The 26043-nt window shown below is 49.7% G+C and overlaps 2 protein-coding genes across 5 annotated transcripts in view; one reads left to right on the top strand and one right to left on the bottom strand.

Annotated features, from left to right (window-relative positions):
* Positions 1 to 12042, top strand: part of RECQL4 (RecQ like helicase 4) — a 33118-nt gene extending 21076 nt beyond the window's left edge. For both annotated transcript variants that reach the window (XM_072999437.2, XM_078392039.1), the window contains exons 16-25: positions 841 to 1048; positions 1773 to 2050; positions 3105 to 3242; positions 4262 to 4421; positions 5732 to 5864; positions 6467 to 6639; positions 7263 to 7449; positions 7808 to 7976; positions 8999 to 9107; positions 11665 to 12042. In XM_072999437.2, the coding sequence (XP_072855538.2) occupies positions 841 to 1048; positions 1773 to 2050; positions 3105 to 3242; positions 4262 to 4421; positions 5732 to 5864; positions 6467 to 6639; positions 7263 to 7449; positions 7808 to 7976; positions 8999 to 9107; positions 11665 to 11786 (1677 nt within the window). In that variant the 3' untranslated portion in view covers positions 11787 to 12042. The remainder of the gene's footprint in view (positions 1 to 840; positions 1049 to 1772; positions 2051 to 3104; positions 3243 to 4261; positions 4422 to 5731; positions 5865 to 6466; positions 6640 to 7262; positions 7450 to 7807; positions 7977 to 8998; positions 9108 to 11664) is intronic.
* A 2952-nt stretch (positions 12043 to 14994) lies between these two features.
* Positions 14995 to 26020, bottom strand: LOC110071369 (pyrroline-5-carboxylate reductase 3). Of its 3 annotated transcripts, XM_078392041.1 has the most exons (7): positions 25775 to 26020; positions 21662 to 21973; positions 21047 to 21111; positions 20235 to 20414; positions 18813 to 19025; positions 17561 to 17653; positions 14995 to 15595 (listed from the first exon to the last, which is right to left on the bottom strand). In XM_078392041.1, the coding sequence occupies exons 1-7, from the start codon at positions 25926 to 25928 to the stop codon at positions 15413 to 15415; spliced, it is 1200 nt and encodes a 399-aa protein (XP_078248167.1). In that variant the 5' UTR covers positions 25929 to 26020; the 3' UTR covers positions 14995 to 15412. The 3 variants fall into 3 exon arrangements, with proteins under 3 accessions (XP_078248167.1, XP_078248169.1, XP_078248170.1); XM_078392043.1 differs by lacking the exon at positions 17561 to 17653; XM_078392044.1 differs by lacking the exon at positions 21662 to 21973 and having other exon boundaries at positions 25775 to 26016.
* Positions 26021 to 26043: the final 23 nt, after the last annotated feature.

Raw genomic sequence — 26043 nt, 5'->3', positions numbered from 1 at the left:
CGTGGCCTCTGGAGAGGGTGAGCTTCCCAACGGTTTGTAAAGGCTGCCAAAAGTCTTCCTCTTCTTCCAAACCCAGATTTTAAACTTAAGCAAGGAAATGCAATGCATGCTTTATTGTATTATATTGTGAGAACGTTTTGAGTGTTTTTTTGTTTGAGTGTGTTTTTGTTCCCTGTTACTCTCTGAGGATGGGTCTTACGCAGGAGGACCTTCTTGGCTCCTTCCTCTCCTCTTGATTAACCAAAGAAGGATCAATTAAGCCAGAGAGGCAGACAAGGACCTGATTTGTATTGTCTATCAGTGGTTCCCAACCCTGGGTGACCCAGATCTTCTTCTTCTTCGTGGCCTCTGTGCGCGGATCACCCAGGTCATGAATCCCAGAGGTCCACTCGAAGAGCTACAATGACAGGTGGGTCACCTGTCATTCTCGGACTACAACTCCCAGCTGCTGGTGAAGGCTTCTGGGAGTTGCGGTCCCAAAAATTCCTAGGTTACCCAAGGTTGGGAACAATTGATCTAGAGAGTAGAAATTCTGCTTTCCTCCCTGCAGAGTTTTTATTTTATTTTAAGTTTTCAGCACAGAAGGATGAGCTACATTTTATCACCCGTTTTGTTCCCATCCAACAACAATGCACTTTAAGAGGGACTCGCCCAGAGAGAGGCTGTAAGAGAAAATAGCTTAGTTTTGCACCTATTGTTTGCAGGATGAAGGTTGAGTTTGAGCATAGGAAAGATCCTGCAGGAGAGATGTGGTTTTTCTTTCCTTTATTTATGTAATTTTTCAAGAAGCAGGGGTGAGCCCATGAGCTGTGAGCTGTTCTTTGGGCTGTCTCCTTGCAGGCCCTTGTGAGTTTGCTGCGAGGGGAGAGATTTGGACGCCTGGATTCCATCATTGTTTACTGTACCCGCCGGGAGGAGACAGCCCGGATTGCAGCCCTCATCCGGACATGTCTCCAGGGGGTGGTTCTGCAAGAAGAACCCTCCAGGGCTGAGGAGCCACAAGAGGATGACGACAGCAGCGTCGCTGGGAAGAGGAAGAAAGCCAAAGGTAATGGATGGCCCGTTTGGGAGGTTTTGACCAGGGGCAGTGGGGGTGGAGGGCTCGGGAGAGCCAGGGTAGAAAATTGGGCCACTGGGAAACAGGCAAGCCAGTCGGTGTTCTGCTGTTCGTTTTTCAGTTGTAAAAACGTACAGTATTTATATAAAGCCCATCCCAGCCCCAAATCCTAGAGTGATTCACAACAGATATATAGAAATATTAATGATCCGGTTCAAGGGCAATTAAAATTACTTTTATAAATAAATGGATTGTGGTGCGCTGTTGTTCTAAATGTGTTTTCACATAGATCTTAGTTTAATACCGTTATAATATAATGTTCAATTTTTTAAAAAATATTTGTATACTTACCTTTTTAGCTTTTAAATACTGTAAGCTGCCTTGGATCCTTTTGGAGAGAAAGGTGGCATAGAAATATCTTAGGTAGGTAGGTAGGTAGGTAGGTAGGAAGATAGATAGATAGATAGATAGATAGATAGATAGATAGATAGATAGATAGATAGATAGATAGATAGATAGATAGATAGATAGATAGATAGATAGATAGATAGATAGATCATGAAGAGTTATATAGATAGATAGAGCATGAAGAGTTAAAATATACAAGCAGCATACTAAAAGCAGAAGTCTGCTAAAAGAGCAGTATAATCTGAAAAAAGAGTGTGGCCAAGCATAGAGGGCTGTGGAGTGACCCTTGCTTTCCGTTCCCCTCTAGCTCAAAAGGGCATCCGCCGCCCTCTGAAGTGGATCGCCGAGGCTTACCATGCTGGCATGTCTGCTGCCGAACGCCGGCGCGTGCAAAACAACTTTATGTCCGGCCAGCTGCGGGTGGTCGTGGCCACAGTGGCTTTTGGCATGGGGCTGGATAAGTCTGACGTGCGAGGGGTCATCCACTATAACATGCCCAAGAACTTTGAGAACTACGTGCAAGAGATTGGGCGGGCTGGAAGAGATGGACAAGCCGCCCACTGCCACCTCTTCCTGGACCCAGAGGTAAGGGCTGGGTGGCATTTCTCCTTGGGCCATTCCCGGAGAGCTGAAAATTCCCCAGACCATTAGCGCTTCCCCTTCTCTATCAAGTGAGATGAAATCACACTTTTGGAATCAGTGACTGCAATAAGCGGCTTTGCACACTGAGGCTGGAGGAAGAAGGAGAAATGGCCAGTGGAGCCCTGGTGCAAGGAGAAATACTTGCTTGTCAGTTTCCTTCTGTCTTCCTTCTGCAGTTTGAGAGGGGTCCGTCACTTCAGAACTCAAGAAAACAGCAGAATAAAATATACAATGTGTAAACAGATCTATATTCCCTTTTAGCTCTATTTGATAAACGCTAATCCCGATGAAAAATGGCCTTGGAAAATATTTAGGCTGGGCTTTGGTAGACATCTGGAGTCAGGGAGTTCCACAGTTATGCAGCAGTCACTGGAAATGCCTCCCTGCCTCCTTGACCTCCATGGGGCACATGGTAGAAAGCCCTCCTCTGTCCTTCCAGGTCATTCATAGTGGAAAGAGGGGAGAGGAGAAGGTAGTCCAGGCCCCGAAAGATGTACGGAGAGTCTAAAGCACTCAGGGTTTGTTGTTCAAGCCTAACGGCATCTGTGCCTGACATGGCCATAGCTGTCCGCACAGTGGCCTTGCCCTCTTGGGAGCTCCGCCCTGCAAAAGGCAGGTCCTCCCATTCTGTGTTGGCAGGACTTTCCGGTCCTCAGCGGAACCCCCACGTAGGCAACGGGCTGCATTCTATGTCTATATCATTTGACATGTGCCTTGTGGCCTCTGGATGTTTTAGGCTGCAGTTCCCAGGATTCCCATCCAGGATATACAGTCTGATGGCAAAGGACTAGCGGGGGGTTGTGGTCGAAAACCAGGGAAAGGCCAAAGGTTTCACCAGTCACTGCTGCTTTGAGGAACTGGGGACGCTTGAGGATCAGCTGCCCCTGCGAGGGAGGCCTCGGCGTGAGCGATGATGGCCTCTGGGTTGTGAGGAGAGGCTCTTCTGCCAGATCTCCCTGGCCCCACAGCTCACATGGCTGGCCTTCTCCCTCTCCAGGGTGAGGATCTGCACGAGTTAAGGAGACACATCTATGCCGACACCGTCGACTTCTTCACCGTGAAGAGGCTCGTGCAGAAGGTTTTCCCTCGGTGCAAGTGCCGGGAGCTTCACCAGAAGCAGCAGGAACTCCACAAGGTCAGGAGGAAGAAATAAAGAGAAAGGAATGAGTGGAGAGGACACCAACGTGGTAGGGCTTCCTGTTCCTTTTGCGGGCTTGGCAGAGCGGCTCTGGGGAAATAAAGACCAGCGTGGGCAAGACCGTTTCGCTTTCTGCAGAGCTGAATCCCAGGGCTTCCCCCACCTCCAGGCATTTAAGCAGAGGTTGACGTGGTTCTATAAAAGCTTCCCCACCGTAGTTAGTCTTTCTGTCCACTTTCAGGGGAATGAGAGTTGGGAGCAGAAAGGGTTTTGTTCTGTTGTCAAGTCAGAGAGTCTGATGCCAGAACAAAACTGTATAGATCTCTAGGAGAAAAAAAATAAATAAAAATTAATCAGAAACCTGTGTTCCTCACAGACGGCCTTTATCCCAAGAAGGGCTAATTTCAGAATGAAAGTAGTCAACCCTTGCCAAAATCTATCCAAATCCATCTAAGCATCAGGGTATAAGTCTTTGTTTGTTTGTTTAGTCATTTAGTCGTGTCCGACTCTTCCTGACTCCATGGACCAGAGCACGCCAGGCCCTCCTGTCTTCTACTGCCTCTCGGAGTTGTGTCAAATTCATGTTGGTAGCTTCAATGACCCTGTCCAACCATCTCGTCCTCTGTCATCTCCTTCTCTCCTCTTGCCATCACACTTTCCCAACATCAGGGTCTTTTCCAGGGAGTCTTTTCTTCTCATGAGATGGCCAAAGTACCAGCCAAGTAAGTCTTTACTTTGTTGCAATGACTCCAGACAACATCAGCTTGTCTTCTTCTACAAACAAGCTTTATTTGTCTGCCTTGCTTCTATCTTCCATAGGCACAAAAAGACTTCAGAGTAGTTAAAAATATCCAAAAGTATACGGGAAAACTGTAAGCACAAATGTTGAAATGATATGTGAAGCCTAAACTTAACTTGCAGGCAAAACCCTAAGGAAGAAATAAAGCCAAAAGTGCCCTCCAGCGGTAGCAAACTCCTGATGGTGACAAACACATTTTTTTTCTTTTACCATCCAGGATGGTGAAGTGAACGATGCCGATATGTTGGCCCTCTTGGAAGGGAGCAGGAACGAGGAGCAACCTGACCCAGACAATGGACAACCCAGAGTATGTTACAAACACGAGAGAGCCCTCCCTATTCAGCAGACCGTGGAAGCTCTGGACTTCCGAGAAGAAGGTAAAAAAGGGGGGCTGGCCCAGATGGTGGCCGAGGGGCAGGTGGGAGCCGCCTTCCTTAAGCTCTTTGAGTGGGAGGCGAACCCCAGAATGGGAGGGTAGTGGGTGGGTGTCCTTCGGTCTGCCTGTGCGCATGTGCTGATGCAGAATGTGGTACGGTTCAAGTTGCTCTCGTGTGTCCGTCTGCCCCCTCCCGCTGTCTCGCTTCATCTGGCTCTTCCACATTTAAAAATAAGTCAATATAAATAAATAAATCCTGCCGCCTCAACTGTAGACTCAGTTCTACAAAGCTGAGCCAAGGTGGGCAGAGGTGGGTTTAAAATGCTCAGTATAAACCTGAGATCTGTCTGGTCGGGCAGGCAGGATCCACCCCTGTCAAGGGTGCCGGAGAGCTGTCCCTGCTCAAGAAAAGCCAGGAGGTCTTGGTGGCCCTTTGAAGGACTGGCTGCAAGACCCAAGCGCTCTGCCGGTGTCTTGGCCGAGGCCCTTCTTGTGCTGCCTTCAAGAAGGTGGCTGTACCGTGGGAGGATCTGCCTCCGGTTGAGTAGCTCAAGGAGCCAAAGCTGCGGACGTGGCCCTCGTGGCAAGAGTGTGCACCCCTCTTCTCCTCCTCTGAGGGTCACCCCGACTGCCCGGGCTGGCATTCAGGCTGAATGCCCCTTCCACCCTCATCCCAAATGTCCTGATGGTTTCAGGTAACGGAACAGGACATCCTCCCTGTTCGTCTGTTGGTTTTCCACAGTACAGTAATTGGTTTGGTTGTAGGGTGGGGCCAGCCCCTTACCAGCTGCCCCATGGCTTGCCACCTGCAGCGGCTGGTGACTGCCGGGCTCCTCCTCTTCGCTGGCCGTTTTCTTCCATCCTTGTGCCAATATCATCTTAGGTGCCGGAAGCCCCTGAAAGCACCCAAGAAAGGAGGAGGGCGAGGAAAGAGGGGGAATGTGCATCAAAGCACATGTGGCATTTAAACCACACAGAGAATAAAACGGGCTCGGGAATCGTGGGGAGGAATCCTGGGGATTCAGGAACTGTTTCAGGACAGGAACATCCCTGTCCAGTGTCTGGAGGGAACTAATTTCACATTATTCTTCCCCTGTAAAACGTGGCCTTGAGGGAAGCAGATTCCCCCATGCTGTTGCCTGCTTCAATTTTAGAAATTCTGGGGAGTCAAATTGTGAAATGGACGACGTGACGCTCTGGCGTCTGTGCCTCATCGTTGTTGTCTTTAAAGGACAAGGAGGCGTTTGGCAAGAGAGCAAAAGTCTTGTGCTCCTTCCTGACACTCACCCGAGGCCTCCTTTCCTCCTTCAGGGATTGAGACCCTTCTGTGCTACCTGGAACTGCATCCCCATCATCGCTGGGTGGAGCTCCTGCACCCGACCTTCTCGTCTTGCCGGGTCGTCTGCTATGGCGGCCCTCCAGAGCTGCGGAAGGCAGCTCGAAGGTGAAGGAGGGAAGGCACCCCATTGCCCCAAAGCAGGGATCAGAGCAGGGAGGGGGGGCAAGCAGGCCACCAACAAGAAATGGCCACCATGAGTCACGTCTAGAGGTTGGCCTTTGGGGCTGCTGGAGAACAGGTGGGAGGATCTTGTTCCCAGATAACAGAAACGGGCAGAAGCATAACGGTTGGCGGTGGTTTCCTATGCAGGCTTTTAGCCATAGAATCCATTGGACTTGCCTGGGTGGTCTTCAGAAGTGTGTGTGGTCTGCTTGAACTATTTTCTAGCATGGTTTTCTACCTTTTTGTGAATGCTTGATTGACTGACTGACTGATTGATTGCATTTCTATGCTGCCTCTGTCCTGGCAGTAAGACTCAAGGCAGTTGTTGACTTCTATGAGAATAGATTGAATTAATAAAAATGGTGTTTCCTTATTTTGTTATATAGTCAATGAAAGAACAAGCTCAGCTCTGAGGTATATTGACGGCACACGGTGTTCCTTTCCGTCCTCTTGAGAGTCTTCCTGCATACCTATCGTCCGTTTTCTTTCGGACTGCCTTTGGACCGCTTACTCGCTGCTTCTCCTCCTCTTCTTGTTTCCTCCAGGTGCCCTCCTCTCGCGGTCTGCCTCGCCCAGCAGCGCCTGAAAGGGATCAGCCACGCCCAGGCTAGTTCTGTGGACTTTGATGTGGTCGAGTTGGCCGACTCCATGGGCTGGGAAGTCCTGCCTGTGAAACGGGCTCTCCGTCAACTGCAGTGGAGCGTCCAGCGGAAGAATGGTAACCGGACAAAGATGCCCACTTGGTGGGAGGCTATAGGGATGGGGACGCTGGGGGGTCGTCCCTCATCCTCGGGCTAGACCGTTTCCAAAGATCCAGCGGACATTTTGGCCTTTCTAAACAAAGGTCTTGGGGGGGGGACGAAATACTCTGGTGGAGTGGAATTAGAATTTGAGAGCAAATTACATCTCTAGAGGTTTGCTGTTTGGAGGGTCCAAGAAAAAAAAAACATGGCAGGGTTCAGCAGGAGAGCGAGATCTGAAGGTTTCTGAGAAGCCTGCAGGCTACCCTTGGCCCTTCTGCTCAAACCACTGGGTCACCCATGAAAGGCTCTGAAAGGAAGCAGCAGAAAGACCACCACCTCGTGGCCTCCCGGGCCTGACCGGCTCCCAGCTGGAATGTTCCTCTTTGGAGCAGTCCTGCAGAAGCATGCCAGAAGTGTCCCTCATCGCTTGGCACCCTTGGTGCTCTTGGCCCTTTGCAGGACACTGTGGAAGGACCGCCGCCTGGAGAAGCTGCGTCCAAAGACAGACCAGATGCCCCACCCTCCAATAAACACAGATGCCCCCCCCCAGGCACGCACACACACACTCCCTTCTCCTTCCCTCTCGTCCCCAACTCAGGTTCCCATGTGCCTGGGAAGAGCGGGATCCTGGTGGAATTCAGTGAACTGTCCTTCCACCTGCGCTCCTATGGGGATCTCACGGATGAGGAGATGGACTCTGTCTGTGAGTTCCTGCACCGCCGGGTGAAAGAGCGTGAAAAAGCCGCCCTCCGCCAGCTGCAGGAGTGCTTCCGGGCCTTTCAGAGGTGGGCCACGGCAGGAAACAGGCACCGCTTACCCTGTGGAGGGGACATGGGGGGAATGTTTCCCCAGGGGGTCTCACTCTCCTTTCCTGTTCAAAGGGGGCTTTCCTGGATTTCAAGTCCAGGGCAAGAATGGGGAAAGGGAATGGGGGGGAGCTCCCGTCCCAGGAGCAGCTTGAGGGGGGAAAGGCACCTAAGGATTTCCACCTTCCCCAGACAGGATCAGGGCTTTGCAAAGGGCCCTTCCGGCTGTTAGCAGCTGACAGCACCCCTTCCCTCGAGAAGCCTGCTGTGTAGCCTTTGATCTCTCTCTCTCTCTCTCTCTCTCTCTCTCTGGTGCCTCGGTCGTGCTTTTGTGCAGCGTGGCTTTCCCGGCCTCAGCCTCGTGCTCTGACTGCAGTGGCGAAGAGAGGAGCGCCCTGCTCAAGGCCCTGTTGAGGGATTACTTTGAGAAGGACGTGGTGTGTGAGGAAGAGGATCCAGACCTTCTATACGATGAGCCGGGAGCTGAGAGGTTCCAGGACGTGAAGGTGAGAAAGGCTTCAGGCTGCTCCCCGGGTGGCCCCAGAGCAGGGAGATGATTCTGCTCCACATCGAGGGGGAGGGGTTCCTAAGGCACCTCTCCTGAGGACAGGTCCTGAAACGGACTGCTGTGGGCCACACACCACGGGAAAGGTTCCCCGGGGAGTCCTAGGCGTGGACCGGCTTCCTTAATGGTCCTTTGAGATTCATTTAACCTCTCTGAGGAGCTCGGGGGGGAGGTTGAGGGAGGAGCTGTGAAGGTGGGACAGGCACTTTCTGAGCGCTGGAGAAGCTCTTTCAACTCTCGAGAGCCAGATGTGGGTTAAAGGACCACATGGGGCTTTTCCTGCCAGAGACCCTGGACGGCCCTTGCCTCTCTTGAGTGGGCAGGATGGGCCTGGGTGGGCTGGTGTAAGGCATCTTCCTAAGCCCTTAAGCCTCAAAGAAGCTCAGTGACTCTGGGGCCACCCGGAGAGGGTTTCAAAGAGATTTTATTTATTTATTTATTTTATTTTATTTTATTTATATCCCGCCTATCTAGCCAACTCAGGACCACTCTAGACCGTAGACATTTACTCCTCTCCCCAAAGGAGAAAAGGAGGCTTCCCATTTCAGCTGAAGGCACAGCCGGGCGAAGCCCCTTGCCGGGACCGTGGAAATTGACTGCCGGTTGGAAAAAGAGAGGCTGGGCAAAGATGGGACCCTTCCTTCCTACGTTCACATCAGCTTTCATGTCTATGCGGCAAAATTACTCACTGTGTGGCCTAGTCAAGAGGGAGCGCCTGGCAAACACCCAGGAGGGTGTTCACAGAGTGGGAGGTCGTGGGCATCAGAAACCAGAGGGCTGAATCTTAAGGAATCAAAGTTGAAAGGCGTAGGAAGCTGCTTGTCGCCAATGGGATCCATCTTACCCAGGAGGTTTCCGAAGCAACCTGGCGGACAGGAAAGAGGCTGGGTCGCCACACTAGGCTTAACACCCTTCGTATGCTGCCTGTCTCACGCTCTCTGGGCTTTTGCTCCCAAACTGTAGGTGCAGGATTGGGAAGAGCCGATCCGGGCTGACATCCGCCATTTCCTGTCCATCCGCCAAGACGAGAAGTTCACCGGCAGGGCTGTGGCAAGGATACTCCACGGTATCGGTAAGAACTGCGAGCCTACTGGGGAGGGGGTTGCAGTGGCTTCTTTGAAGATGCTGGCCAAGTCTCCTTACAAGAGTCATCCTCCTGGGCACTACTCTCTGCTGTGCCAGCCAAGACGCAGCATCAGGTGCGGACATGGCCCTGAAGGCCACAAGAACCATAAGAAGGGGACGTTAGCCGAGTCCCTTCCAGCGGGGCCTGTTAGAGAGGAGCAGGGCCCCGTGGCCGCAAAGCCCATGAAATGGGGAAACCTGAAGAGGTCAGCCATGCAGGGCCGGAAGAAGGGCTGAGGCAGACCTTCTGAAAGCTCTTCGAGAAAGGATGGAGCTCCAGAAGTCAAGTCCCGGCAACCGGACTTCTTTCTCGGCCGGCTGAAACGTTTCGCCGCTCCTCCAGCAGCAGCCTCTCCAATCTGAGGAGAGTCGGAGGGTCTCTCCGGGAATCTCCTCCCGACTCTCCTCAGACTGAAGAAGCTACTTGGAAGAGGAGGATCGAAAGGCTTCGCCCTAAGCTTCTCTGTGTACAAGACAGCAAACCAGGAAATAGTGTGAAATAAGGCACGCCGAGTTCCTGAAGAACAGGGAATAAGATCCCTGGAAGCTGTGTGTGTTTGAGCTCTTGCTTGGAAGAGATTGGCAAAAAGGACCTGTTGGCTGGCCATGGATAGGCGTTCATCAGGAATAAAGGCAGCGTAAAAAAGAAAGGAAGTCAGTCAGTCCGTCCATCCCTCTCTGAGCGCTAGAGGTAGCTGAAGAGTCTGAAGGAATGTAAGTGGCCAGTGCTGGTGAAGGACAAAAGCTCAGGGCTGGGACAGAAGAGATGTCTGGAGGCACCCTCGGAAAGAGCAGGCCCTTCCAACCTTCCTGGGGCCAGGCTCCTCCAATCCTCTGATTCGCGGCTGCCTTCTCCTTGGAGGGGAGAAGGGACCGCCTGGGAGCCTTTCCGCTGAACGCAGGTCCCTCTTCCTTCCCAGATGTTGGTCCAGTGCTCGAAAAAGTTAGGTTCTTTTTGGGAACTCCAGTTCCCAGAATCCCACAGTCCGCAGGGCCCCGGGGAGCAATGCCGAGTTTGGCCTGGGGAGGGGAAGGTCTCTGTCCTTTCACAAAAGACCTTGTTTTCTCTGAAGCAGAAGAACATGGCTGGTCCTGTTATAGGCCAAATCTGAGTTCAGGTTTGACCAGTGCTGGGTTCGAGTTTTTCCGGCAAGGACCACAGGCTAAGACACAAGACAGCTGAACTATAAGCCAATTTTATTGAAATACAAAAGTACTACAAAAGTTCAGCTGGGTCTTCTCCTAAAAGCAGGGAGAGACTCAGAATAAAGAGTGAGCCCGGTTACAGACAAAGAGCCACGAAAGTACTACATTGTGATTGGTCATCTGTAAAGTACTACATTGCTATTGGTCATTTGTACCCCAACTTTTGGATCTCACTCCTGATTGGACTTCAGATATTTCTGCAGTTGACCTATTGGTCATCTGTACCCGAACCTTGGATCTCGGCCCTGATTGGATCTGAGATACTAACTTGGCCAATCTATTGGTCAGAATATCCATTTTATGCCCTGATATTTCTTTGACCTGTGCCCAAGATGTTCCTGAAAGTCTGGGAACAATCCCCCTTATCTATTGATATGTTTCTGTGTACTCTTCCTGAGTCTCAGTGTGCCCTTCAAGGAAGGGCAATTCAAGAGTACTGTATCTGTTATCTCCGGCCTTCCTGCCCCTCTGCCTTCCGATGGCCTAGCCATCTGGCCAGGTCAACTCCTGGGGTAGGATAAAAGGTCTCATTGTTCATTTAGAGGGCCCATGGATGGGCCATAAACTCCCATCAGGTATGGCTGGCTATTGAGCCTGGGGGCCTGAATGGCCTCTGCTGTTCCCTGGTCCGAGGGGCAGGATCAGAATACCATTTGGAGAATGTATAAAAATGTATACAGCGTGAAGGAAGTATAAGATACAATGCAAAATAAGATTCTAAAATACAATTGAGGTAGTGTATAAAACCATAACTGGTACTGTACATCCAGAGCGTTTGTGGCATAGATACAGTGGAGATAACGATATTGTTACAATTACATTGTGAACAAGATGTTAGTATATAAGAAATTCTCAAGCTTTATTGATACAATGGTTGTTGCGGGTTTTTCGGGCTCTTTGGCCATGTTCTGAAGGTGGTTCTTCCTAACGTTTCGCCAGTCTCTGTGGCCATGGGCATCTTCAGAGGACAGCACTCTGCACTCTGGTGTAGTGTGCTTGGGAGTGCTGTCCTCTGAAGATGCCCATGGCCACAGAGACTGGCGAAACGTTAGGAAGAACAACCTTCAGAACATGCCCAAAAAGCCCGAAAAACCCACAACGACCATTAGATCCCGGCCGTGAAAGCCTTCACGAATTTATTGATACAGTTAGGAGTAATAACTCTGTTAAAATGCAGTATCATTATCCTCCCCTATCAGTCCTTTAGCCCCTGAAGCCCAAGTCGCTGACCGTTTGGAAGCTGACCAACGCGTTGTCACTTTTCATTGAGAATGACCGAAACTTCTCTTTCCGGACAGGAAGCCCATGCTACCCTGCTCAGGTTTATGGCAGAGACCGGCGTTTCTGGAGGAAGTACCTCCAGTTTGACTTCAACAAGATTATGCGCTTAGCCACGGAGGAGATTGTCCACTGGAACTGAGTTGAGCCGTCACAGACATGACGAGAGACGAACTCCTATAGCAAAGACCACTGTCCATTGATGGAAGAGCTGTAATGGCCACTGTGGCCCCGCCAAATTTCCTTTCTTCCGCAGAGTGGATTTGAGTCAAAATGGGGAATGAAGTCAAATTCCCTTTTGCCCTAAAATAAGCCGGGTTTTGTTTTTACCTACAGACTTTTCCACCGTCTGTCTCCGAAGCTTCCTTTTTAATGTTAAATACATATTTTTAAATTCATCCTAGTCTCTTCTTGACTTGGTAAAGGGTGTCAAGAGCCCTTCCTTAAACTGTAAATCAGGGGCTTTTATGAATTTTACTTAAGACTTGCTTGAGATTTTTACCTGTCTTAGGGATCATGATGCCTGTCCCCGAATGACAGTCCTTGCTGGGAGGACGGAGGTTTGGGGCCACCGGGAAGGCTTAGGATGAAGTGTGACAGAGCTAATCCCCTTTTGGAAGGTGGGCCGCAAGCTCTCCTCCCACCAGAGCCATGACGGCAGGGCTGCGTGTATTGCTGGGAGCAGCCGTCACCAGGGTGGCTGGTTGCCCAGCTCAGAGAAGGACATCGGATGGTCTATATCCCACGGCCTTCAAACGTTGGTCCTCCTGCTGCAAAGCTGAATCTTGCCCTCCTCTCCGCTCCTGACCCACATCCTCTCCCTAGATGGGTTAGTAAAATATTCAGTCTAGCCGATGTTGTAATTATTGGCCTTCCCTGTTATTGGAGCAGGAATTGAATTGCAATCAGACTGACCAGTCAGTGGAGTCGTACTAAAGCTCAGGAAAACAGAAAGGTGGGCATGAGATGGAAGGACTCCCCTGGGGGAGAAAAGGTGCCACTGTGTGGGGGGGCCTTGCTTGAAGCCCCTCTGGCTCAAGGACGGATCCGGACTGCGCCCCGGGGTTTCCAAGGGGAGGGCGACCCCCTCCAGCCCTGATCCCTGGGCACACCCCCCCTTCCCGCCCATCTGCTCTGGACTGCTCCCAGGGGATGGGGGCCATGGAATGGGTGGAGCTACCTCCAGGAGTTTCCTCCCGAGCACCCCCCCCAGACTGCTTTCCTTTCCATGCCGGTTCTGGGGGTCAGGATAGATGGAAATCAAAGAAATACATGTTTTTTTTACTAGGCCTCAGATCTGCTGTGATTAAGAAACGTTTTGCCTTCTCATTCCTTTCATGAATATGATTATTGCCCTGTGAGTTCTCTTTGTTTTTTCATTCCTTTTTAAAATATGGTTTTATTTTTAGTCTGTTGATGCCTTATTTGGTGGTTGATTTAAAGCAGGGGTCAGGGAACTTTTTTACCTTTTATCCCCCAAAAAATTTATATACGCCGACATTACCCCCTTGATTCGAAAGGAAGGAAATCATACATTATCTGAATTAAAAATATTATTGAATCTACACAGGCTGTGTACCGAACTAGCAGGATGCACCAAATTTGATAAAGATGTGCACTATTTTTGCTGGAACACATTGCACTCCAGCCATGGTGTGGTATAGGGAGTAGTAAGGTGTCCAACATGCTTAGCAATTTGCATTAAATCTTTGCTAGCTCGCAGAGGTGGCTGCCAGAGTGGTTCGAGCAATGACATGCTTGCTAGAGACAGGCAACGCAGAATTGGCCACTTTAATCATTCTATGTGTGGTGTGCAAAAAGGAACAAACCAGGCTAAAGGTCATGCCACCCACCCTGGTGCCACAGCCCAATATCAAAGGACCAGTGTGCTTTTTTTATCATCATCAATGGAAAACTCAGCAGTGGCCAGAGGACTGGAAAAGATCAGTCTACATCCCAGTCCCAAAGAAGGGCAAAGAATGCTTTAACTACCATACAATTGCACTCATTTCACACACTAGCAAGGTTATGCTCAAAATCCTCCAAGGCAGGCTTCAGCAGTACATGGACCGAGAACTCCCACAAGTACAAGCTGGATTTCGAAGGGGCAGAGGAACTAGAGACCAAATTGCTAACATGCACTGGATTATTGAGAAAACCAGAGAGTTCCAGAAAAACATCTGCTTCATTGACTACGCAAAAGCATGGCAGAAAGCGAGGAGGAATATAGAACCTCTTAATGAGGGCGAAAGAGGAGAGTGCAAAAAATGCTCTGAAGCTCAACATAAGAAAAACTAAGATCATGGCCACTGGTCCTATCACCTCCTGGCAAATAGAAGGGGAAGATATGGAGGCAGTGTCAAATTTTACTTTCTTGAGCTGCATGATCACTGCAGAGGGTGACAGCAGCCACAAAATTAAAAGATGCCTGCTTCTTGGAAACAAAGCTATGATAAAGCCAGACAGCACCTTAAAAAGCCACCCTTCCCCCCCCCCACTTAATTCAGTTTCTCTTTTGCTTGCCTGCCTGTTCATTTTCAGTTTTGAGTAGTGTCTCTCTCTCTCTCTCTCTCTCTCTCACACACACACACACACACACACACACACACACACACACACACACACGTGTGCGCGCAAACACACACCCATCCTCCCTCCATTTTGTACATTTAAATAAGCCTGATGAAGTCCTCCCTCTCTGGCACCTTTCTTCCCTCGCTTGCTCATTTCCCTCCTGCTGCTTCTTTGCAATCATTTCCGGAGGAAGCAGTCATTCAGAAGCCCGGGATTGATTGATTTCCTGGGGCAACCAATCGGGGAGCTTATCTCCCGATCAGTCTAAACTCTAAAGGAACTGAGCATTTAGGAGTTCCCTGCTGCAACGAAGGAAGTAACAGAACGAGTTGGTTTACAATTAAACCTTTGGCTGCAGAGGGTGGGGTGGGTGGGAGGGAGGGGGGTAGCAGCCTGCTCATTACCCCCAGGATTTTCACTTTTACCCCACTTGGGGTAATTTACCCCTGTTCCCCGACCCATGATTTAAAGCATCAAGTCCATTTCTGGAATCGGTGGAAATCAGTCCCATGTGGAGACCCCCCGGCCTTCCTCTCACCCCCTGGGGTGCGTCTGCAGAGTCCGAGCAAGACCCGGGATCTCCTTCCTCCTGATCCACCTCGGTGGAAAACACGAGTGTTGCAAGGGTGGCCACAGACAAGGAGCCTTGACTCAAGACCTGCCGGTTCTGAACCTCTGGACTCCAGGGGACTCTCAGGTTTGCATGCTTTGCATGCTCCTGAAAAAAAGAGAGGACCCCCCCCCCGCCAAAAGCCACACAGATCTGCATCTTCATGAACATTGATCACAACAAAGATTTTTATTGAAATACATCAGTGGTTAACATGGGATTACTGTGGGAAAGCAATCTCTTACCAAGTAATCATAATAGCAGTGATAATGATAACGATAACGACAAAAATAACAATAAGACACCTTCTGTTGCAGTTCCAAAGGCATTCCTCAGCATGACAGCAAAAAATATCCCAAAAAGGGTTGGTGCGAGGACACAGCCCTGTGAAACGATAAGACTGCTGTGCAAGGCACGTGTCATATTTGAGGGCTTCCAGCTCCTTTCCAGGTAAGACACAGAGACCCAAAGAGACCATCTCCCATCTAGGTGTGTGTGTGTTTGTTTTTTAAAAAATTGTGTGAGGAAAGGGGAATCCTTTCAGCTGCAAGGTTCAGCCCGTGGCCACTGTAGGTCAGCGGTGTCTACCTCTTGCCCAGCGCCTGAGCCCGGCATGTGGCTGCCTCCACAGCGTTCATGACGGTCGCTCGGAGACCCCCCTTCTCCAGCTCGTGCAGCGCATGGATGGTGGTGCCACCAGGTGTGCAGACGGCACTCCGCAGGACAGCTGGGTGCTCCCCCGTTTCCAGGATCATTTTGGCGGCTCCCTGGGAGGGAAGGGGAAACAGGACATGGTTTAGAAGACAAGAGACCCAGATGTTGTTCTGGATTCTAATCAGGGAGAAGCCCACGTCCAGAGCCTTGCTCAGCCATGAAATCAGCTGGATGGGCCCTATTCCACCTGACGACCATGTTTCCCCTGAAAATAAGACAGGGTCTTATATTAATTTTTTGCTCCATTTTCAGGGGATATTTTATTTTACAGTTATGTCATCTTCTTCTGGTTGCTGCACAAGGATGGAGGGTGGGGTTTCACTTAACGGGCTTATTTTTGGGGTGGGTCTTTTATTATGCGCATCCTGAAAATTCCTACTAGGACTTATTTTCAGGTTAGGTCTTATTTTCAGGGAATCAGGGCAGGCTGTTGTGATGATAACATGCAATCAGGATTAAAAAGATCATTGGTACAATGAGATTCTGTTGGCAAATGTGTTCTTTGGGCAAGTGGAAAGGTCAATATGAACCAGAGCTACCGTTAAGGGCTGTGGTCATGCTGTGGAGTAGAAGCGGGAATTCAATGTCTAAATTCAACTTTATAAAATAAGTTATCACGGCCTTATTCCAGTAGTGGGTGTGCAAAAGGGTAGGGCAGAAAAGGCCAGCATGTTTCAGCTTAAAACTCTTCCTGCCAGTTAGGAAGCCGAAGGACAGACAGTTCTACACCTTTGGGAATAAAGCAAAGCAAAAACATGTGAAGCTTATATACTGCCCCATGGCGCTTCAAGTACTCTCTGGGTGGTAAGCAATTCAATTATGCAGGCTACACATTGTCCTCCCGCCCCACCCCAAAAGCAAGCTGGGCACTCAATTTACTAACCTTGTAAGGACGGAAGTCAACTTTGAGCCAGCTACCTGAACTCTGGTCATGAGCAGAGTCTTTACTGCAGTACTGTAGTTTAACCACCGCACCATGAGTGCAATAGGGGGAATGTGTTAGAAAGCTGTAAAAACGATCCAACAATTGCATCTTGGGAAATGGGAGAAGTGTGAATGTCCATGATGGGACCCCAGGAGGGCTGGATGTTTGCAAAAGTAGGAAGCGATGGGGAGAGAGAGGTCAGTAAGGGTTCTGCTGCTGTATTAGTGAACAGTTATTCAGAGTTATTTGAGAAGCTAGTAGCTGACACCTTGGCTCTTCAAGTGTTTTTCTATGGACTGAAATACGGTCTCCAATCCTGAGTTCAGGGAAAACAGGTTAATGGGTGTGTGAGCCACCCTAGAGTTTTCTTCCGCAGTGTTTTTCCTTCTCAACAAATATTGGCAAGTCATGGCGCTGGTTTACACCTAAACATCAGAAACAACTGCAGTGGTGCCTCGCAAGACGGGCGCTCCGTTTAATGGCGAACCCACATTATGGCGAGGTTTTTGCAATCGCTAAACGTTTTGAATGGGGGAATTTCGCTGCACGATGATCGGTTCCCTGTTTCGGGATCCGATTTTCGCTTCCCGACTATCAAAACATCTGATTGTCAGGGTTTCAAAATGGCCACCGGGTGCTCAAAATGGCTCCCCGCTGTGTTTAGGAGCCATTTTTCGCTGCACAGACAGCCGAAAATGGCCACCCCTATGGAGGATCTTTGCTGGATGGTGAGTTCTTAGCCGATTGGAACGCATTAACCAGGTTTTAATGCGTTTCAATGGCTTTTTTATTTTCGCTTTATGACGTTTTCGTTCTACAGCGATTTCGCTGGAACGAATTAACGTCGTAATGCGAGGCACCACTGTATAGAGAATTCCCAGAGGAAAAGTTGTTCTCCCTTCTGTGGTGGGCATGAGTGGAGAACATCAATATCCCCATTTAATGATCTGGGCTTTGTTTACCAGAGGGGCCTCCCCCTCCCTAATATAGTGTGGATGACGTGTGGCATGGGATGGTAGGAAGGGGTGATAAGAGTATGGGACAAAGGAGGCTGGCAAGAATCCACAGAACCATCATCACCGGGGCCCCTTACCAAGAGGGTCTGGGCAGCAATCTTATTCGCGGTGGCCCCCTGCATCCCCATCTTTACGGCGCCTTCTGCCAGCGCTTCCGCAAACATGTACGCCTGTGGAGAGGTGACAAGACATGAAGGAGAGGGAAAGCATCTTTGAGACAAAACACTCAGAAGGGGGAGGAAGAATCTGGAAGGAGAGAAGTTGCAAACTGAGCAATTGTGGAGTGGTTTGAGATGTTTTTGAAGACACGGGTCAGCTAGCGAAAAGAGAAACATTGCAAGCCACTAGAAGTCAGACTCCGCCAGATCATCAGACTTTTAGTGTTTATCCCCAGACCTCCTTCTCTCTGCAGATAAATTCAGATTTCTGAACTCTGTGGATAGTAGGAAGTGCAGCTCCTACGCACATCTTCATCCACTGTCTTCATGCCTTGTAAAAGGCCACTCAAACCTGGTCACATTTTTTTGGACCACGCCATCGACAAGTGGAAGAAGCAGTCTGTTTTTAAGCTGAACCTCCAACCTTTGGTGGAGCATTGAAATTCTTACCATGGCCCCCTTTTGTTTAACATTTCTAACGGGGTTAAATCATAAAGACAAAAAGAGAGAAAAGGGTGAGGAGTAAGGGCAATTCTGTAACAAAAAGGAACAAAACACAATAAAAATGAAAATGCAGCAGTGCAAAAAAAACACACCCTGCATCATATCCAGCTAGAGGTTATACAGTTGATGTCTATGCAACTTGATTAGAAGAGCTGGAACATTCATTCATTCAAAAAAAAAGGGTGCTGCTGCTTATATATTGCCCCACAGCAGTTAAAGAATTCTAGGCGGTTTACAATCAAATTATGCAGGCTACACTTTGCTTCCACCCCACATCCCCAGAAAGCTGGGTACTCCATTTACCAACCTCGGAAAGAAGGAAGGCTGAGTGAACCTCGAGCCCGCTCCCTGGGACCAAACCCAGGCTGGGAGCAGAGATTTTGGCTACAGTACAGCAGTTCAGCCACTGCGTCGCAAGGCTTTGTCATTCATTTGTTTCTTCTATACCGCTCCTCTGGCCGATGGTCACTCTGGGCGTTGTGTTATTCTCACAACGATGAGAATAACACAAAATAACGTAACCCTCTTCCCAGGACACAACCTCCATTGGGGCCCCCAAACCCAGCCACTCTTCACAGCTTGACCGGACGCGGGTCTCTCAAGCAGGGAGGGACAGCCCCGCTGTGCCATTCGCAAGGCAAGCCAAAGGTCAAAGGAAGATACGCACGTAGGCCACACCGCTGCCGCTCAGCCCCGTGTGGATGTCAATGTAGGATTCCGGGCCCTCTTCACACAGCCCGCAAGGAGAGAGCAGCTTCTTCAACAGGGCTGCCTCTTGCTCCCCAGCAAAGCTGCCCCGAGCCAAGATGATAGCACCGGACTGGACCGTGCAGGGGAGGTTGGGCATGATCCGTAACACTTTCGTTCCGGCAGGAAGCATCTGTGGAGCCAGACGGACGAACGGCAAAAGCCCACTCAGCAAACATTTAGGAACAAACCAGAAAGGTCCAGCTTAAATCAGAAGATTCCACTTAGATTTATTTTATTCAAGGGTATTTGATCTTGGTGGTAAGGTATGTGTATGCTAGTTACTTGTCAGAGCGTCTTTCCCCAGTGTCATCGCCCCGAACCATCAGATCTTCTCAGGCTAGGCTCCTCCATGTCGCCACCCCGAGAGAGGCCCGAAAGTCATCTATTAAGAAGCAGGGCCTTCTCGGTGGGGGCACCAAGGATATGGAATCAACTCCCAAAGCAGCTATGCCGAAGACACTACTTTTTTTGGGGGGAGGGGACTTTCTTGGGGTTGAATGCTTTGCCTCTAGTCTTGCTTAACTCCGTAAAGAGGTTTGCACCATCCGTTGTTAATTTTTTTGACTATGCTTTTGGTGTTTATGTTGTAACTAGTGTATATGGCTGTGTGTAGCTTGTTTGAACTGTTTCTAAACTGCCCATGATAGTGCTTCAGCATTAATGGAATGGTAAGTTAAATGAATGGATGAATGAATGAAATTGAGTAAGTGACTACAGTATGCAAGTTACACATTTCCAGTAATCACCAAAGTGCATTTTTAAGGGTCACGGGACTTATTAGCCTGGGAAGGCTGAAAAACCTTAAGCAAAACGTTAAGTAACCCAATTATAAATGTGCAGATAGCACCCTCTGAGCGCCATCAGCATTTTATCAGGACTCAGGTGAATAGCACAATAAGCCGATCAGCATCTCTAAGGTGGCTCCATTAATTTGAAAAACTAGACTAGATGTGGGCTTGCATCTATTCAGGAAACAATTCATGATGAGCGAGGGGACTTGGGATAAAGCCATCCTATTAAGCGGCCCTCTTATTCCAAGCGGCACTGTTGGTCCGTCAAGCTCAGTACGCTCACGGCGGACCACCATCAGCTCTGCAAGGTCTTCTACAGAAAAGGACCCTAACCCTATCCCCTATTAAAGACTTCATTTTCCAAAGCTGGAAATAGCAGGAATTGAATGCATGTTGTTTGGTATACAGATCATGTGCTCTCCCAATGTGCTACAACCCCTTCTTTCTGCACAGGTGGTTTGGTGCACACTTACAGACATCCCTCCTCTGAAAAACTGGGGAAGCGTGTACGTATAGACCCTGTGGGGGCTCTAGTTGCAGGAACTCACCTCTTCCAGGGTCTGGAGGGTGACGCCTGCCGCCATGGAGATGACAACGTGGTGGGAGTGGACGGCCGGTGCTATTTCTTGCAGGACTGCAGGGAGGACATGGGGTTTGGTTGCCAGGAATACGAAGGTGGAGTTCTCCATCACTTCCAGGTTGGAGTGTGTGGTCTTGCAGTCCAGGTTCTTCAATCAAAATAGATCACGAGGAGAGAGAGAGATACAGAAATGTCACGATGCAACTCAGCAGTGTTTTAACTTACATCTAATGCTTGAGCTAATCTTTAGGGCTCTTAGGAAACTGGGTCATTTTCGCCGGTATCCTATTGGTGATGAACTACACACAGAGAATGGACCCTTCTGTGTGTGTGGTTCCTCTTTCCCCAACACTTTCATAGCAGGGAACCCATTTAAACCCTTGCTCAGGTGAAAATCGGTTTCCAAACGAGTGCTCTCCCGCTTGCATAACCGCAATCCAGAGATAATCGGGGCAAAAAAACCCAGAGTACTTTGGCCACGGGGCCCCTACATTTGCCAGCAGGATTTTGGCATTTATATACAGAAGGTGGAGAAACAGCCCACATGGAAAACACAGAATGTACTACGGTATAACAGGACACTGTGGCAGGAATGGGGAAGCTGAGTCCCTCCAAGTGACAACACCCATAATTCCTGACGACAGACATTGCTGTGCGACTGATGGGAGATTTGAGTCCAACGTCATCAAGTAAGACCAGGTTCCCTGCCCTTGATCGATGGCCTTTAACACTCTGTGGTTCTTTAGAAATACGTTTTCTTGCCATCTTGCCCTCCATTACCTGGAACTTCTCTAGGTTTCTGTTGGACGGGGCGCTGGCAAAGATATTCACTGGTGGGACTTCTCCTGCACACAAAGAGGGAGAAAGAGAAGCTTATCAAATATGTTGTGAATTCTGTGTTATCCAATAACGCACTCATCAGGAAAAACCAATGTCATTTCATACCAGCAATTTACAAGTTTCTATGAAGCCTGACTCCTGACTTCTGTTATCTCCAAGAAGTTAATAATAATAATAATAAAATATGAGCGACAGAAGGTACAAAGCCAGCCACACAGGTCTGAAAACTCTGAAACGTCCCAAATAGACCACGGCTGTTTCATCAACCTTTTCTTCTGAACCCCCTGCTTTTTGCCCCAAAAGGATTGACACAGTAAGACTTACGGCAAATCGTGGGTGTCAGCCACTTGTAGGGAGCATGAACCCCAAGAGAGAAGACTCCCAGCAGCTTAGCCCAGGACAAGGTCTCCTATTTTGGATCTCAAAAAGACCACACACCAAAAGGACAGGGTTACAAAATGGTTATAAAATGGATCTACACCATTTGGCTTAAAAACTGCCAGGTTCTTCCTCGGTTCAACTATCTCTCTGTATTCCAATATGCTGGACAATTACCCTCCGTTCTCCAATAGTCCCTTCTTGGATATGGGGACCGAATGCGTGATGGAGACGCAACACCAGGATTTCCCGGAGGAGAAATATTTTCTTGATCCGTTTCCTTCGGGCTTCCAGCTTGGTTCGGGGGCAGAGAGAGCCTCGGGTGACCTGGCGGATGATCTACGCCTGCCGCCGAACCAGAGGAGCGTCTCCCAGTTTGCGCCAGTTGACTTCTCAGCGATTTTTGGAAAGACCAACCCTGGCAGCTTTCCGGATGGTCTTGCTTCGAGGGGCCTCCGGGCCAGTGTGCTAAGGCAGGTCCAGTCTTTCCTGGAGGGCAGATTCCAGAAGGTAGTGAAGGCACAACGGATGCTTGACACGTTTCCCCTGGGATGTCCTGAGAGCATCCATACGATCCCAGGCTGTTTCATTTAACATTTACACATGATCTGCTGGGAGATGGTGCGTGGGGAGGTACAGGGAGGTGGCTATCACTCAAATGCAGATCTCCTTACCGTCATAGTCCGGGGAAGGGACAAGAGACTCCGAATCAGCAACGCCGGCTTTGAGGAAGATGAACAAGCCAAAGCTCAGTCCAGAGAAGATGGGGTGCATTAATATGGGTCTGCCTAACCCAGGGATTAGGGGGCTAGCCTGTTCTAGCTAGGCTTGGATTCCCCTGGATAGGCAAAATTTAAAACTGGCAAGTTCTGCTGGACCCTTCTGTCCTCTTAACGGTCCACGGCACACAATTATACTAATTGAAGTCAAAGGAATGCTTCTCACTGCAAAACTAGGAAGCCCAGCCCACGGTCACCTAATGCATGGGTTCCACCTAGATGGGTAGCCAGATGACTGCAACATTGTTGACCTAAGGGTGCTTTTCAGAATGGTTTGGAAGCGCCAGCAATTGCAGAAAGCTGTGGAAGAGCTCTGCCCCAACACCACCTTCAGGGATAACGTTACTCCCTTGCTGTACCCTCTTCACTGACCGCTGGTCTGTTTTGAGGCACCATTCAAAGCGCAGTGCATCATCCTTGAAACACAAACTGACTCAGGGCAACAATACCTGAATAGCTGGTGCTCCCATGTCTATCTGTTCCCTCTAGGGAGAACCTCTTGTAAACCCACGTATCTTTATCTTCTGGTGTCTGAGAGATACATGGACCTTCTCTCCTCTGCTGAACACTATACAACACTCCCCTCCATAAGAGATTCAGTATATCCTATCTGTGCATTTATCTATAAAGCGGCTTGCACTGTAGTTCAAAGGGTTGATTTTACTGTCATTGAATGATAAGAACCTTTGGATGGCAGATCTGGAAGGGACCCCCCTGGATCATCAAGTCCACCCTCTCTCAAGGAGTCCCGGTGGGGAATCGAACTCCCAACCTCTGGCTCTGGAGCCAGAGATCTAAACCACTGAGCTATCCAGCAGTTCATTCTTCTGCATTTTTGTTAAATCTGTGGTATAGACTAGGGATCAAGGTTGCTTCTCACGTTGTACTTTTGGATTTTTGTTACGATGGGAGTCTCCATAGGGATCTCCAGTTATGGAAGGGGAAATACAGGCAATGCCATTGTCTCCCATTTCTCCCCTTTTTCCATTTATTTAGTTATTGGTTGTTGCAGAGTATAGCCTTCCAGGTAGAATTTATTACTTTAATTTTTTTTGTCCGGAGCCTTGCATACGGATGGTAACATAAACACGAACGATCATGGCTATATTATGCTTATTTTATAATAAAAGGCTTTTAAAAAGCTACGGTCATGAAGATATCTACAGTACGTCTCTCAACTCACATTTCATGAAGCAAAATCTGATTACACTACTGTAATATACTTTCTGCACAGAATTAGGAATCATGTCCTTCGCTAAGACTCCCTTCTAGATTTCTCTTCCTTCTTCCTATCGAAGTCTGCTGAAGAGCCCAAATGGACTATATTTTCAAGGAAAACCGTGTTGACGAAGCTAACTATTAAGGTGACAAACTAATGCTAAATGTTAAAGGAACATTTCCTCTGCAATTTTTCTTAGATCAAACGGGCACACCAGTGAGGTAGGGTATCGCTGTGTGTTTTGTGCATAACATGTCTTCTAACCAAAGGGGGGGGGGGAACCACCAAGGAAGAGAAATTGGTATTTTTCCATGGGGAACAGTAATTTTCCACAATGGCTGTAAAACCATAAAAAGGTCAGTTAAATTCAGGAGTGGAAACCTACCCTCCCATTCCAGCATAATTCACAGCATGGCGCCATGGCACGTTTCCTTAATACACCCCTCCACAGGGACTTCGATGCATGGGAAGGAGTACATTTTCAGAAAACGGCTAATTTGAAGTTAGCAAGATTATTTGTTGGAGTGTGGTAAAATATGTTGTTGACTGTGGTTTGCAAAAACTCTCGTCTTCTATCTCTCTTTCCACATACTCCTTTTTAGAACTGAATTTTTTTTGTCACATCCCAAGGGGCTTTAGGTCAGAACTTTCTTCCCCGAAAGTCTGCAAAAGGTCAACGGAGGACCTTGCCAAACCCGTCCACTTCCCCCGTCCAGAACCTCCCTTGGAAATGAAGTGAGATTTGGCAGGTTAGACAGACATTTATTATGAAATGTGAAGAGGGTCCAAGCTCTAGCTCCCTGGTGCCTAAGACAGAGGCTTTTCCTCTGCAACATAAACGAGGTCGTTTTTTCTAACAAAGGAGCCAAGGCGAAACATTCAGACTTGCCTCTCCTTTTGTTAACCTTCAATACCGAAGCACAATGATGTCCAGGCTACAGACTGAGCAGTCAGTGACAGGCAGGATCCTGTGGCACATCCTGTATGTGAATCAGTCTCTCACTTTCCTCCATCATCAGCTCTGGATTCTAATCCAGCCGACACCCTTCCCACTCCAAGGCCTTCTAGCCACTGACCCGGCCAGGGTGAATCGGTGGCGCTTGAGGTCTTTCCTCAAAATTTGTCACCCCATTTTATTATCTCTCCTTTTTCCCCCAGAAAGGCGGAGGGCCAAGGCTTGTCTCTGGAAGCGGCTGCAATCCCGCCAGGAAACTCAGAAGAGCCATTCTGGATCAGCCCCACCGCCTAGCTAGCCCGTACAGGATTCGACACCAGGTAACAGCCTGCCTTAGCTTGTAAACAAACAAATCGAAATATCCTGTGTCATCATCTGTCAAACGAGCGGGTCAGTTGGCTTTCCTCGATTGCCAAAAGGGCCCGAAAGGAGGCGAGAGAGAAGGACGGCATGGAAATAAATCAAGGTGTCATGAGACTGTTTTAATTCATCCTCAGCATCATGAAAGTCAACCCAGATTTACGGTGACCCATTCCCAGGGCTTTTGAGGTAACAGATACTCAGGTGTGGTTTTAACCCTTCTCTTCTTCAGGATGCCCTTGGGATGGATGGGGCCCTTTTTCCGAAGTCACACAGGCTGGCTATTTCCTCCTGGGAGAGGGCGCGGGGGGGGGGAGAGAGAGAATCGAACCCCCAACCTCTGATATCTAACTCCCCGAACTATCCAGCCCCCTTTTTTGCTTTTACTGGACAAGCTGAAATAAAAATCCGCCAGTCTCAGAGGTGGACAAGGCTTGGGGTTTTCCTTTTGTCCCCCCCTCGCCCCTAGTATCTTTCCTTTCTGGGACCCACCTGTTGCCTAGGTAGGACATGAATTCAGCAGCGCCCAGAGAGTCAAGGTTCCTTTCTGGGGGGGACTACAACTCCCACAAGGCCTCAGCCAGGGGCGGCTCACGTGGCCTCCTCCCTCAACCTCTGAGCCCAGCCACCGGGCCCGGCAGCTCCGCCTGGTTGAAGGGGAGCCCTTTTCGCGATCCAGCCAGGGGGCCGAGGAAGGAAGGCAGGAAGGAAAAGAGAGAAAGGGGGAAACCAGGCAGGGAGGCAGGCAGGGACCCCCCCCCCGGAAGCCATTCCGCGGATCGGGGCTCCCTGGGGACCCGCCCGTGAGGAAGCCTGGCCGTCGGACTGCAACACCCAAAATCCTCTCTACGGACTACATCCCCCATCATCCCCCAGCCGGCAGGAGTACTCAAGGCTTTGTCCCTGGGAGTGGGGATCGGGTCCCTTCCTCCGGGCTCCTCCTCCTCCTCCTCCTCCTCCTCCTCCGGCCCCGTTACCTGCCAGGAGCAAGGCCTGGGCCACCGCGCTGGCCATCCGCCCGGCCCCGACGAAGCCCACGCGCAGCTCCCGCAGCCGCTCCATTGACGCCTGCCTGCCTGCCTGCCTTCCGCCGCCGGAATCCCACGCTCTTTCAGCCGGGCGCTTCTCCATTCATGCCGAGAGGGGAGGCCCAGGCCACGCCCCCTCTCCCCTGCGGCTGGCCAGCCAATCCGGGCCCGGGTAGCCGGTGATTGGTAGAGCGCGGCCCGTTCCTTTCATCTGGCGA

Source organism: Pogona vitticeps, chromosome 4 (assembly GCF_051106095.1).
Source record: "Pogona vitticeps strain Pit_001003342236 chromosome 4, PviZW2.1, whole genome shotgun sequence".
In the NCBI taxonomy this organism is placed as follows: Eukaryota; Metazoa; Chordata; class Lepidosauria; order Squamata; family Agamidae; genus Pogona; species Pogona vitticeps.
The sequence above is the reverse complement of the archived record's forward strand: the minus strand, read 5'-3'. Positions and strand labels throughout refer to the sequence as shown.